This window comes from Zootoca vivipara, chromosome 3 (assembly GCF_963506605.1).
Source record: "Zootoca vivipara chromosome 3, rZooViv1.1, whole genome shotgun sequence".
In the NCBI taxonomy this organism is placed as follows: domain Eukaryota; kingdom Metazoa; phylum Chordata; class Lepidosauria; order Squamata; family Lacertidae; genus Zootoca; species Zootoca vivipara.
In genome coordinates this window covers 109,191,254-109,205,691 of record NC_083278.1, presented here as the reverse complement: position 1 = coordinate 109,205,691, position 14,438 = coordinate 109,191,254, and the positions used below count along the sequence as shown (strand labels likewise).

At 44.4% G+C, this 14,438-nt stretch overlaps 1 protein-coding gene across 4 annotated transcripts in view; it reads left to right on the top strand.

Annotated features, from left to right (window-relative positions):
* The window catches only part of RTN4 (reticulon 4), a 58,142-nt gene that overhangs the window by 22,191 nt on the left and 21,513 nt on the right, over nt 1–14,438 (top strand). The window contains exon 1 of one of the 4 annotated variants that reach the window (XM_035110959.2): nt 12,221–13,883. The exons of the other annotated variants lie outside the window; for them this stretch is intronic. Within the exon in view, the coding sequence (XP_034966850.1) occupies nt 13,850–13,883 (34 nt within the window). The 5' untranslated portion in view covers nt 12,221–13,849. Of the gene's footprint in view, nt 1–12,220; nt 13,884–14,438 lie in introns of those variants that run through there. 4 annotated transcript variants of the gene reach the window in all.

Genomic DNA, 14,438 nt, shown 5'->3' with positions numbered 1-14,438 from the left:
ATATACATTTATCTAGCCACTTCTAAACTGGTTTTAAAAGTGTGTTCCACAGCTATGGTTTCTGCTCCTTAATCTGCCTGCTGCGCAACTAGCTTTTAAAAATAGAAAACACTTCTCTTGCTCTCCACTTGAACTCTGTCAGTTGTTTATTATGTATAACGTGTTTTAAAAACAGACAGGTATTGTGCGGATGCTGCCAACAACAAACACAACAGAAGGCAGTTAAAGTGCAGTTGAAAAGGAAGGCTTTGTTTTCCTTAGCTCTTTTTGACTGAAGTTGAAGGTTGTGGCAAGCATTTAACAGCAGTTACGTTGCTGCTGAAAATGTATGGAAAACAACAACCCACTTTTCGCTTTGAAATGGTGGTATAGGCATGGAAAAGAACTGCCTGTTGTTATAAAAGGCATGGAAAATCTGACCCAGAAACGACTTTGTAATCAATGCGCATGGTCCCAGCGGAAGATAGGTAAGCTAAAGTAACAATGAAGAAGTAAATTGAAACTCAAGAGCTGAGTAAATTGAAACTTCAGTGGAGTTGTAAGTGAAGGTTCTTCTGGATTGCATCTGCTAACATGACCTTCCACTACCTTTGCCATCCACTCACATGGCCTTGTAGTTCAAAACATCTGGAAGACCCCCAGGTTGGTGAAGGCTGCGCTAGCAGTTAAGAGACCCCCTAATTAAGTTTTAAGGAAATGTAGGGTGGGAATAAATAATGGAGTGTGGGGTCAAAAGTCAGTGGTGGAACACATGGTTTGCAGGTGGGAAGACGCAGGTTCCACTCCTGGCATCTACAGTTCAAAAATGGATTTGGTAGCAGATGGTGGGAGAGACTTCTCTGCCTGAAATCTTGCAGAGCTGCTGTCAGAGTACTGAGCCAGATGGACAAACAGGCTGACATGATATAATGCAGTTTCCTCTGTTCTTATCTGACTGTCATACTGGCCAAGCAATTCTGATGAGAAGAGGTGAATTTAAAACCATCCCTGCCATACCAGGTATTGGATGTACATTTCGTAAGCTCTCTTTTATCAGACATTGCCCTCAAATGTAGACATGGAATACAGTACATCTGTACTGAACTACAAACCAGCAGAGGTCAGATGCTGAGTTTTCTTCCTTTTCCTTTTTTAAATGTCTCTAGTTGCTGTAGAATTAAAGTTACAAAGCAAAATGTGCAGGTACTGTTTAATAATTGCTTTGTGAAACATGAACCTGCTACCACCTTTCATTGCTTCTAACCAATGCATGAAGTCAGAGGTGTGATTGACAATGGCTACAGAGAACTTTAGAGGCATACAACTTCAATAGAAGACCCTCAAAATGAGCCAGGAAGTATCATCTTCAGACAACTGAAAAGGGGCTTCCAGGTTTATTTGGAAGCTATTTGAGTATTCTTTGGTGCATGTTTCGCTTTAGTTTTTCTATGACAATGGAGAAGGTACAGTTTGGTTCGTTTTGAATCTGTTTTTCGCCCCTTTCCTGGGAAAGAAGTGATAGTCACCCAGAGAAAATGTTGAGAAACCCAATATTTTAGTGTACCTATGACTGTACTATAGCATATGTGAAGGGTTTTATTAGATAGGTGATGGAAAATAATTAACTATATTTTATCCACCTATAGAACCACATTTGTGAAGTAGCAGACAAAAAGTTCGGCTTACCGCTTGTGTTTTAAAAGCATGGGTCTGAACAAAGTTCAAATCCCATCTTATGCAGTTCAATTGAAAGCAAAAAATATTAGCTATTAGGCCAATCTCCTCCTTTGTTACCCCATTTTACTCACAGGCAAGCATTCATCCTTAGCTGCAACAGCATTAAACTAAATGCAGGTAAAATACTCGTGTTTACAGCAAAAGCAGTTTCAGGCGATGCGAGGCATGTCTTTCTGTGATAATACCATGTAAAAATGGCAAAAAGTTGTTGTTGTTTTTTTTGGGGGGGCAAGCAGACCCCCAGGAGTCCCCAGACTCCTGATTGGGAACCACTGATGTAAATGCATAACTGGAGGGGGTGGGTGGGTATTCTGATTGAGAAAACACAGGTTCCATCAGTGCTGCAAAGTAGGCCAGCGTTCCTGGACTATTGCTGCTGAGGCACTGGGAAATATTAACCCCATAGTGCAATATTATATTGCTCTCCAGGTTCTTGGAGGTGTTGGGATTTTTTAAAGTGAAATTTGGTGGCGGGTTCTAGGATTATTCTAACAGCAATGTGAGGGGGATTGATTTCCTGCCTGAGGGGGTGGGAAATAAGGGGATTCCAGTGGGTGGGTTGCTGCTGCTGATATAAACGCTAGAAAGGAAATATATCAAAGACAACCCTTTTTTTGCTGGGGGGAAAGGGTGACTGTTGGCTTCAGCTGATAACATTGTTGTCCTTACTGCCAGGTATAGATAGTAAATCTTAAATCTTTTTTGGCCCCTCCTCCACTGCATTTGAAATGCCACACCTGAATGCTGACTTGACATGAGTCAGCAGTGTGATGCAGCAGCTAAAAAAGCCAATGCAATTCTGGGCTGCATCAATAGGAGTATAGCATCTAGATCTAGGGAAGTAATAGGTACCACTGTATTCTGCTCTGGTCAGCCCTCACCTGGAGTACTGTGTCCAGTTCTGGGCACCACAGTTCAAGAAGGATACTGACAAGCTGGAACGTGTCCAGAAGAGGGCAACCAAAATGGTCAAAGGCCTGGAAACTATGCCTTATGAGGAACGGCTTAGGGAGCTGGGTATGTTTAGCCTGGAGAAGAGAAGGTTAAGGGGTGATATGATAGCCATGTTCAAATATATGAAAGGATGTCATATGGAGGAGGGAGAAAGATTGTTTTCTGCTGCTCCAGAGAAGCGGACACGGAACAATGGATTCAAACTTCAAGAAAGAAGATTCCACCTAAACATTAGGAAGAACTTCCTGACAGTAAGAGCTGTTCTGCAGTGGAATTTGCTACCAAGGAGTGTGGTGGAGTCTCCTTCTTTGGAGGTCTTTAAGCAGAGGCTTGACAGGCATATTTCAAGAATGCTTTGATGGTGTTTCCTGCTTGGCAGGGGGTTGGACTGGATGGCCCTTGTAGTCTCTTCCAACTCCATGATTCTATGAATGCAGTATCGCCAGCCTGTGGTGGGTTGATCAAAGAGCTACAGTAGCATAACTAGTTTACAACTCATGAAATGTTTTGAGTTCTTCGCATGGTTTAGGAGTAGCAGTGGAGAGCAGCAGAGCCCTTGTGTTTAACAACTGTTATGCCGGCAGAAATTCCACAGGTTAAGCCTTTTCTTGTATGGCAATATAATTATGGGAAAAGCTCCTGCTGCCATTATCCCTGTGAGACATTTTATTTCTTGCACTGTTTTATTTTGGGAACCTTCCAAAAAAAACCCAAACCCAATCATACAAAGTACTATATGCATATTTTATACACTTCTGTGTCCTCTTTTGCAAGAGGGCAGAAGGCCCAATCCACTTGCAGTGAACTGGGCTCTGGAAACACAAAACATACAGGAGCATTTTCCCTATTGCCCTGAAGAATGCTGCTCTGTTGAATAAGACAGGCTACAGTTTAATAAACTAGTTACAAAAGTAATAATGTGTACTGTACGGTCTGTAATTGCTTTGCAAAATTCACAGTGTTCAGAGAATTAACAACCTCCTACACCGCTTTCTGTTATGGCTGCAAGAAAAAATAGACACTTCCATCTCCTTTTGTAATAACTGCAGTTTATTATAAACTGTGCTGAAAGATTATTGTAATGTAAACTCTGCTACAGTTAATGAAAGCAACCCTGCTTCTTCCCAACATATGGATCGAAGTCGGCTTGTTTCCACTAACTATGGTTAAAATAAGGCAGAGTTTATCCAGGTTCACACAGAACAGCAAGCTGTTGTTAATTACTGCCTTGTGAATTTATAATGTTAAATTGTAGTTTAGGGTTGCATCCAAACCAGCCCTTTAGTGTTAGCTCAGTTAATAATAATGATAAATAATAATAATAATAATAATAATAATAATAATAATAATAATAATTTTTATTTATACCCCGCCCTCCCTGGCCAAGACCGGGCTCAGGGCAGCTAACACTGAATATAAACAAATAAACCCCACAGTTGATTAAAATATAAGTTAGGATACAGTTTAAAATGCAGTTTAAAATGCAGCTTCGTTTTAGTGGTAGCCTATAGGTCAAAGCCATAAGGGAGAAAACGTCAAATATTCACTGGGGCCAACTATCCATGCTGGTCCTACATGGGCCAGCAAAAATAGCCGAGGGAAAATTTATATACAAATTCCATATAAGGGGGTTCCATTAAAAAAAAATGAGAGGGGGGTTAGACTGAGTCCAGCCCAAAGGCCAGACGGAACAGCTCCGTCTTGCAAGCCCTGCGGAAAGATGTCAAATCCAGCAGGGCCCTGATCTTCTGTGGTAGGGCGTTCCACCAGGCCGGGGCCAGAGCTGAAAAGGCCCTGGCCCTGGTTGAGGCCAGTCTAACCACCTTGGGGCTTGGGACTTCCAAAGTGTTGTTATTTATGGACCTTAAGGTCCTCCGCGGGGCATACCAGGAGAGGCGGTCCCATAGGTATGAGGGTCCCATAGGTATGAGGTTATTCATCTAGCGTAGTTGCTTATTAGTCATGACTAGGCATTGTCACTTCCCAGGGACTCTCAGACACGAGGTGTTTACCAGCCCTTCCATGGGAGAACCCTTAACCAGAGATTGAATCTCCCTGCCTTATTAACATTGGACAGGCAGCTTTTGCTCTACTGTCTTAGATGCAAGCTGAAACCGTTTTTATTTCAGCAAACATGCTCAGACGCATGATTTAGTTAGGTATACTTATCTCTAGCACAGTATGGTTTTATCTGTGCATCTTTGACGACAGTTTTATATTTTACATACACTTCGGATATTTTCCCATTGTTGATTTCTAAATGTTTCTCAGTTGATAAATAATGCTTAGCCATAAAGTATAGTTTATTAAGCCATAATGTGCGCATGGCTTGAGCGTTCCTCATTTGCTTCTTCCTTCCATCAGCAGCTAAACAAAGCAGACTGCTAGCTTAAGTGTGATGTCCAAGCCCAGGATTGTGGTTTTGTTTCGCCTAAACAAATCATGATTGCTAAGCCAACAACATGTCATGCACTAGTCAACACATTAAAACAACAACAACACACAGTTAAAACTAACCAGAGGTTCAGAGAACAGCACTATAGCACTCTCCCCACAGCTCATCAGTGTTCCTTAAACATTCCAGTGTATTAAGTCTCTCAATAGGCACCTGTCACTCACTCAAGGTTAGAAGTACAGCAACCCTCTTCACTGAGGCTACCAACGAATGGTTGGGGTTCAAAGCAGTAAGGCCATAAGAGACCTGGGTTCAAATCGCCCATTCAGCTGTGAAACCCATCAGGTGAATTATGGGGAGGGGTCCATTTTACAAACGGCCTGCCTGCCTAACAAGGGTGACTGTTGAGGATGAAAGAGTACCATATTTAGTATCAAATTTAATAAATGATAATACACAAATTTAATAAAGAACACAGTGGTACCTCGGGTTACAAACACCTCGGGTTACTAACACTTCGGGTTACAGACTCCGCTAACGCAGAAGTAGTACCTCGGGTTAAGAACTTTTACCTCAGGATGAGAACAGGAATCGCGTGGTGGCGTCCACGGCAGGCCCCATTAGCTAAAGTGGTATCTCTGGTTAAGAACGGTTTCAGGTTATAAACGGACCTCCGGAACGAATTAAGTTCACAACCAGAGGTATTCCTGTAATACATTCTACAGCTTTTAAAATGTGTTTGTGGAAATGGGTTATTGGTTTCTTTTTGTTCTGTTATGTGAATTGAATTTTTCTGTTGTGAACAGCCCTGGAATCTTCAGCTGAAGGGCGGTATAAAAATCTAATAAACAATATAATAATACTGCATATGTACCACCTCAAGTCCTTTGGGATAAAAAAATCTTGACCTAAGGTTGCACTAACTCAGGGGTCAGCAGACTTTTTCAGCAGTCCACTGTCCCTCAGACCTTGTGGGGGGCCGGACTATATTTTGAAAAATATATATGAATGAATTCCTATGCCCCACAAATAACCCAGAGATGCATTTTAAATGAAAGGACACATTCTACTCATGTAAAAACACCAGGCAGGTCCCACAAATAACAAGAGATGCATTTTAAATAAAGAACACATTCTACTCATGTAAAAACATGCTGATTCCCGAAACATCCGCGGGCCGGATTTAGAAGGTGATTGGGCCGCATCCGGCCCCCAGGCCTTAGTTTGGGGACCCTGCACTAACTCCACAAATATAGTGATGACCCCTCTTTTATCAGCCAGCAATCAGCATTCAGAAGCACAGCTGATGTGAACTGAGATGTTTCATTTATCGGAGCTGATATTTAGTGATTGCTTTGTCTTTTGAAGTAAAAAAAACAATGTTTATCTAATCTTTGCTCTTCCCCCCAGAGCTTGACTACATTTGTGGGCCATCAGTCTGTCTTGTGGTACTGAATATCTAGGTTAATTAATAATCCGACTGATTATCCAGCTGTAGTATTTATGCTTTCCACAGTGCATAAGTGGCTTTCTGACCTTTTTTTTGGGGGGGAAAGGGAGGGTGCTTGTCTTCAGAACGATTTCTGGTTGAAAACAGCAGTCAGCTGTGTTTTTCATCCTCACACCAAAAATGTTAGCCAAGCACATTCCCTTTCAGTCCCAATGTATAATTTAGGCCCTACTTAATTAATATTTGAAGGAGTGTCTCAAGTAGGTTCCAGGAAGAAAAGCATTAATATATGCATTAGGAAGGCTGCTGTTCTAAAGGAGGCTCATGTGTTTGCCCCATGAAACCCCCAGCCGTGAATTATGGGCTGCATCCAACACAATGTCATACTCAGACCCATTGACACCAATGGATGTGAGTTAATAACCCCAGTTGATTTCAGTGGGTTTACTCGTGAGTTTGACTTCTTTGAATACAACCCAAATTTACGTTGCTGGAACTTCATCAATTTGTCTTATTTTTAAGTGGATATGGACATGTGAATTTTATAAAACTGTGTTTTTGAAGGTATTGAGGTATGAAGCTAGCTGGAGAGGATTGCACTCGGAGCTAGAGAACAGTTATAGGTAAATGATGAATAGGGAACATGGCTGGAGAATGCAAGGAGAAAGGCAGCAAACTATACTGGATATAAATATTCTGTCTCTAAAACAATGGAGGATTTTGTAGATGCTGTTTGCTTATTTTCAATTATATCCACAACTACAGAGACAGCAAGAACTTGAAAAATCTGTAATAGTGCGTGTTTCTGTGACAGGTATATTCTATATACCTGGAAGTTTTTAATGTTTGATCCTGTATTGTTTTTAATATTCAGTTGGAAGCTGCCCAGAGTGGCTGGGGAAACGCAGCCAGATGGGCGGGGTATAAATAAATTATTATTATTATTATTATTATTATTATTATTATTATTATTATTAATTACTAAATGGAATTCTACAGAATGTGGAACTACAGAAAACATGCAACCATTAAAAAAACTTTTTTCTCCAAACCAATGCATTACTTTGCAAACTGGGCTGCAACAGCCGTAAACTCTGAATTGCAAACCCACCTTGCCAATGCGATGGGTGCTGGAGCACAGCAATATCTGCAGGGACTCTGATTAGCCAACCCCTTTTCTAGGATTTAAAAGACCCTGGTTGGATAAAAAAAAGTCTTGACTTGATGGGGGGAAAGACCATAAAGGAAGTGCCAGGCATGGTTCTCTGGGAACTGAGGTGCCACAACCAAAAAGGCCTTCTCTATTGTAATCACCAGCATCGCTTCACATGATGGCAAGGGGCCTCAAAAGAGGATCTTCAGGTTCAGGTAGATAGAAGGTGTGATACATTTTAGGGAACCTAGTTTCAAGTCTTAAGAGCCCCAAATTTCATTTCTTGTGTTGAGCTTTAGCCTCAGTCCAGAAGACTTAGTAATTGTAGGGTGATCCTAGAGCAGGGGTCCCCAAACGTACGTCACCGAGGGCCAGTGACACCAGTGCCGATTGTGCTGCGGGCCGGAGTGCGGCCCATACGCATGCACACACGTGATTTCCGGCGCACTTCCGGGTCGCCAGAACACTGGAAATAGCTTGTGCGCATGCGCATGGGCCTCCTCCAGCCCGGAAGTGCTCTGGAAATGATGCTTGCGCATGCACACAAGCTATTTCTGACGCTCCAGCGACACAGAAGTGGGTAGCCGCGCCGCGCCACCCCGTTAACAGCGGGGGGTGCTGGGGGCTGCATAAAAGAGCATCGTGGGCCGCATCTGGCCCCCGGGCCTTAGTTTGGGGAAGCCTGTCCTAGAGTGATCCTGGGTTAAACCACTGAGCCTAGGGCTTGCCGATCAGGTCAGCGGTTCGAATCCCCATGACGGGGTGAGCTCCTGTTGCCCGGTCCCAGCTCCTGCCAACCTAGCAGTTCGAAAGCACGTCAAAGTGTAAGTAGATAAATAGGTAACGGCGTTTCCGTGCACTGCTCTGGTTCTCCAGAAGTGGCTTTGTCATGCTGGCCACATGAACTGGAAGCTGTACGCCAGTTCCCTCGGCCAATAATGTGAGATGATCGCCACAACCCCAGAGTCGGTCACGACTGGACCTAATGGTCAGGGGTCACTTTACCTTTTACCTAGAGTGTCTGGGGAGGGTTTGGAAACGAGAAAACTCCGTTCTCCAGCTTTGAGATTCTGAAATAGGCATAGGAGGATTTGAAGGAGCATGACATTGTTCTCTCCAACTCCCTTCCCAGCCCTACTGAAATGCTGGTGATGTCTGAGTCAACTTGTAATCATTCTTCCACTGCAATTCATCTGTCGAATGTCCATGCTTCCTCAAATGCATACTCTGCAGGAGGATATTCTGCCCACATCATCTTCTGCTGGTCACTGCTGCTGTTCTTTTGCTCCCTTCCCTAATGATCCTGGACTTCTCAACAAGGAAGAGGGATCTCTGTCCTACTTCTGTAACAATTTGCTGCAATAAACGTTGCTCGTTCATTGCATTTTCATCTGGTGGAGCTTGGAGTTCAATATATTGAGTTTCTGTCTTGTCTAGCTTTTCCTGTAACTAAGCAATTGCTTAGCGAGTGTGGCAAGTAGGGACTTATTGTTGGTGGTCCCCAAATTGTACAGTTTTCTTGCATCAGAAATCTGCATGTTGACCTTCCTTGTTCCTTTTTTAAAGGCCAGTGAAAGCACTTTGCTATTTTATTTGTTTGGATTTTTATACCCTGCCTTTCACCCATGGAACTAAAAAGTATCCCACATAGATTTCCAAGTTCCCATCTAGCAGCTCATCTTTAGCAAGGGAGCTGAATTATGGATTTTCCATGTACTGAGGCTGTATTTTTTTAACAGGCATTTCTACTACAAGGGTTAATGTACAAGCATCTCCTGTAGGGGTCAGCAACCCTTTTCAGCTGTGGGCCAGTCCACCTTCCCTCAGACCATGTGGTGGGCCAGACTATATTGGGGGGGGGGGACACACACAAATTCTTATGCCCCACAAATAACCCATAGATACATTTTAAATAAAAGGACACATTCTACTCATGTAAAAACATGCTGATTCCCGGACCATCCGCGGGCCGGATTGAGAAGGCGATAGGGCCAGATCCGGGCCCCGGGCCTTAGGTTGCTTACTCCTGAGTTACACTGCCCGATTATGAGTTTTGTCTGCTTGATTTGGAAATACTTTTTATTATGCTGCACCCTAATTGAAGCTTGTGTGTAAAAGAGGGCTACTGCTTTTTGATACCTTTCTCCGGAAATCTGAAATACAGTACTCATGGTCGTGGCTGGTCTTCTCGCCTAAGATTTAAAAAATGCATCAACTTTGGTGGAGCTTCTCTGCTTGGTAGGCAATAGGTAATTCTTAATCACCCCAAAAAAGTACCGATTTACAAGCCTGCCTCGCTTTTGTAATGTCGTTCATAAAAAAGTGGCTTTGCTGATTCTGCACTGTTAATGGTTTGCTCCTGCCAAGAGCTTGGATTTATTTGAAAAGACAAATGTTATCCACAAGACCTGTCTTAATGCAGCTTTGTATCTTGAGAATATTGCCAAGGCCGAAAGCAGAGCACTGCAGCCACCTAGTGTTTGCAAAGTGAAAAAGTAGCCTCCGCAATTGTATTTTTCACTTGCAAAAGTTTGACAGTTATGAAGTGCTGTTACTTCTGTAGTCTTTCCCTAATGGCTTTTTATTTTACTCATTTATCACAGAATTTATATGCGGTTTGTTGGCTCCCAAGTCCTCTTCTGGAGCATTTTTAAATTTTATTTTAAATACTAGAGTTAAGAATCTTAGTAAATTCCCATGGTGGTATTTGGACAATTAGCAAATAACATGATATATTTTAAGGCAGGGGAAGCCAGTGTGATGCCTTCCAGATGGCTAATGGTCAAGCATGATGGAAGTTGTTGTCCAGCAACATCAGGAGTGCACCACATTGGCTATCCCCATTTTAAGACATCTTTGACACTTTTGCACATGTCATTCGATGGTGGCAGCTGTATCTTAGATAAGCGGTGTTCATTCTGTCTTGGATAGCTCTACAACCACTTGGTCCTGACCAGCGCCGACCCACCCATGAGGCAGGGTGAGATGACTGCCCCAGGCAGCAGGATCAACAGCTCCTGTTGCTGATGTAGATCTTCGCTCCCTTCTTCTTCCTTTGGGGGATGCCATTTTGTGGTTCGCCTCAGGTGCCAAAATGTCTTGGGCTGGCCCTGGTCCAGAGGCAATTTTTAACAGCTAAGAAACCCCATCAGGGAAAGAATAACCCACAAAGACGTTTAGCAGCTGCTTTTAATTACCCAATCCCCCAATAGGCTGTAGTATAAGTACATGGTAGTAGAGCCACATCCGGGAAGAGCCACATCCCAAAGAACCATAGGTTCTATCCTTTCCATTCTTAATTTCACAAGCGTCCAAAGAACTGAGTGGATGGTTAGAAAATTAATCATAAAGGTAATCATAAAGGTTCTGAAGAAGTGTGCATGCACATGAAAGCTCATACCAATGACAAACTTAGTTGGTCTCTAAGGTGCTACTGGAAGGAATTTTTTTTATTTAGTTTTGACTGCCTGCCTACCTACCTGTAACATAAAGGTAGAGTTTTTCAAACTTTGTTGAGTTCTGCAGTTAACCTGGACCCTAGGCTTTCACGTGTTGGCAAGTAGAACCCACCAAAGATGCCTCTGGGGACAAGGCTTTTACACCAGTGTAGGGATCGTTTGTATGCACATGCTTTTTCACCTCTGCATTCATAGAATCATAGAGTTGGACGGGACCCAGAGGGCCATATAGTTCAACCTCTCCTTACTGCTGCCTTGGTTCATTGCTTGTCTTCTCCTCTTCCTTGCTCAAGCCCCCCACCCTTGGGTGAAAGATTATACTGCCTTCCAAAGGGTTGGGCTAGATGACTCTTGTGGCCCTTCCAACTCTGCAGTTCTATGATTCTATGAAGAATTCTGGAAACTTGGTAAGCCACGAATATTGCAAAAAATGGGGGGGGGACCAAACCCACCCCCAACCAAATTGAGGCAGCGTAACAGAAATTACTGCTGAACATTGCATGGTTCTGCATAAGTGTTATGCACATTTCTATTTTTGTGCTGCGTGTGGCATCTACAACCCTTGTAAATTCTAGTTTGAGGATAGGGTTGAAAATGTACAGTAGTCAATCCCTGATATATGGTGGTGGGTGCTGGACCTCACTAGTTATGGCATGCAGCTTCAATATTCTGGTTAGCTCTTTCCCTTTTCTCTAGCTGAATAAAATGTGAATCTGCCCAGTTCTGTAACCTGTACAAAACCTCTGCTTTTTCTTGGCCACAAGTAAGTGCTGAGCCTTGCCATTAGTCACACCTTCCAGGCTTTTCTCTGCAGCAGCCACGAGCACTAGACGCTTGCCCCCCAGTTCTAAATCGCTGCACTGCACTTGGGAACCTGCCCACACTGCTGCTGCAGTGCCATGCACTGCTGCCAGCGCCAGCGTGGCTTTGCTGTCATAGCTTTCGGTGTACCTACCCCAACTCTAGATGTTGAACCAGGAAATTCATGGTGTCAGTTCAGATAAATGCTGGTGGGCAGGGGTGTACCCAGGATCAAAACTAGGGGGGGCAAGGGGCAGGGGCAAGGGGCGGGGCCAAGGCACAGGAGGGAAGGGAGGAAGCGCGCACGGTGGGGCGGGGGAGGAGCCAGAGCGCGATGGCTGCCGGGCGAGGGGGCCGCCGGCGGCAGCAGCAGGAGCTGCTGAGTTCAATGGGACTTGCTCCCAGGGAACAGTGCACAAGAGGGCAAGCTTCTTAGCACCCGCTCCGCCAAGTGGCACTAATGTGGTGGTCTTTTAAGGTGCCCCGCATGCCCAGAAGCACTCTCCTTTTTTTCTTTTCCCCTCCTCTGAATGCAGTTCAGCAGCAGGATCGGCGGTAGTGGGATCCTGCATTCAGAGGATCCTGTGCTCCGCCTCTGCCCACCAGCCCTGCCAGCAGCGCCGCTCTCGTGCGCCGGCTCTGCTTCTAGGGGAGGGCAGCTGCCCCCTCATGCCCCGCGCTGGGTACGCCCATGCTGGGGGGGGCTGGGTTTTAAAACAAAGCAAACAAAAAGCCCTGTGTATTGTCATCGGAAATACTTGTCGCAAAGGCAGATTGAGGATTGGCTGGCGTGCTTTGCAAATCCTTCCAAACTGCGTGAAGTGGTGGCAAGCCAAATCGTGGTCTGTTCTTTAAGAAGGAGCAGCAGCACACACAAGCCTGCTGACCAAATGCAAGTTCTACCTTAAAAAAACAAAAAACAAAACCATTTTAAGGTGGCTGGCTTAGGTACACAGCAGCCAAAAATTCGGCTCCCTGCAATTTTAGCATCGACATAGTCTAAAGTACTAAAAAACAATAGAACCTGGAAATTGATCCCTGCCATACGCCAATCAGCAATCAAGCACTTGTAAAATACCTGCAAAGGCTGAAAGCCCCAGTGCATATTTCACCTCTGTCCAGAACTCACTTGATGGGCTTCAACCAGGTGTAGGGAACCCTTGTCCCTCCAGATGTGTCTGAATTGCAACTCCCATCATCTCTAGCCTTCAACCATGCTTGCTGAGGCTGAGGGGAAGCTGTAGTTCAGCAACATCTGCAGGGTCAGAGGCTCACCACGCTTGGCTTAGGCTAATCGCTGCGGGGCCTACCTTACAGGGAGGTGGTAACTATGGTTTTGAATACTTGAAATGCGGTACATGAATGCATTATTTGCCCGCATGCATTTACCGGGCTTAAATTTTCATTTAGACCATGTATTATTTTCACCTTGGGTCCTTCCTTGCTGCCTGTAAGACCTCTTTGCCCTGGTGCGATTTTTTTAACCCCACGATGCTCCCTAACGATCTAGCAACCCACGAGTTATTTGGATATACACAGTATTAAAAAGCTCTGTGGTGTGTGTGTGTTCGTTCGTTCTGTATTGCAGCATCAGTCTCTTCCCCCCTGCCCTCCCCATCTGTTTTTGGTACCGGCAGCAAGCAAACGGTTGCCACGGTAAGCAGATTGAACCGAGGAATTAGCGCGGGGAGTATCAGTAGCCTAGTTACAGATTGCACTGCGTCAGTCTGCTCCACACCCAGAAGACAGTCAGGTGACTTAAGTCCTGCAGCAGCCGTGCAGCAGGCAAGAGACTGCAGACCTCTGCTGGAGGAACCCTGATGTGTCATCTCTCGGGTGCTTTATTTCTCCAACTGCAGCCTTTCCATTGGTATGCATAATTGATAATCCCAGCTGGAGGGGCAGATCCATTGTGAAGAGAGATGGACAGCCAGCCGAGCAATTGGAAGGATAAGGGTATTTGCAGTTTTACTGTCAATTCTTTTTAAGCTTTTAAAGATGCTGTGGGTTGCCCTCTGTACAAAAAGAGGCTTATAGTGTGCGGTTTTTCTAGAGGAGCAATTTTCCTAGGAATGGGCATGAGGGCTAATGGCAAGAGGGTGGTGAGTCCTTCAGAAGATCAGCGATGAGGAATATCTAAATATGGGGGGGGCATGGGGCGGGGGATGGGTCATTTGCCTGACGCTCTGAATGTTTTAGTGGATTAAGTCCTGCCATCTGACGGCACAGGACAGCTTGCCTTTGGTATGTCCTGGTTGTACAAATGTCAGGGCCAGCTTCCATTTAGCTGATGTACTGGCTCAGAGAGAGAGAGAGGAGCTTTTCTAATAAAAACAAAAACCAACCCAACAAATGCTGCTAGTGGTTAATGTAATGTGATTTGCTAAAGTAATGGGCTTTCACCTCTGGATACAGTGCCGTCCTTTTACAAAGCAGAGGTAAAGTCCAGCAATACAGTTTCAAGTCACCCTTGTTTTCACAGCCCCTCTCGTTCCTCGCTTTGTGACGCTA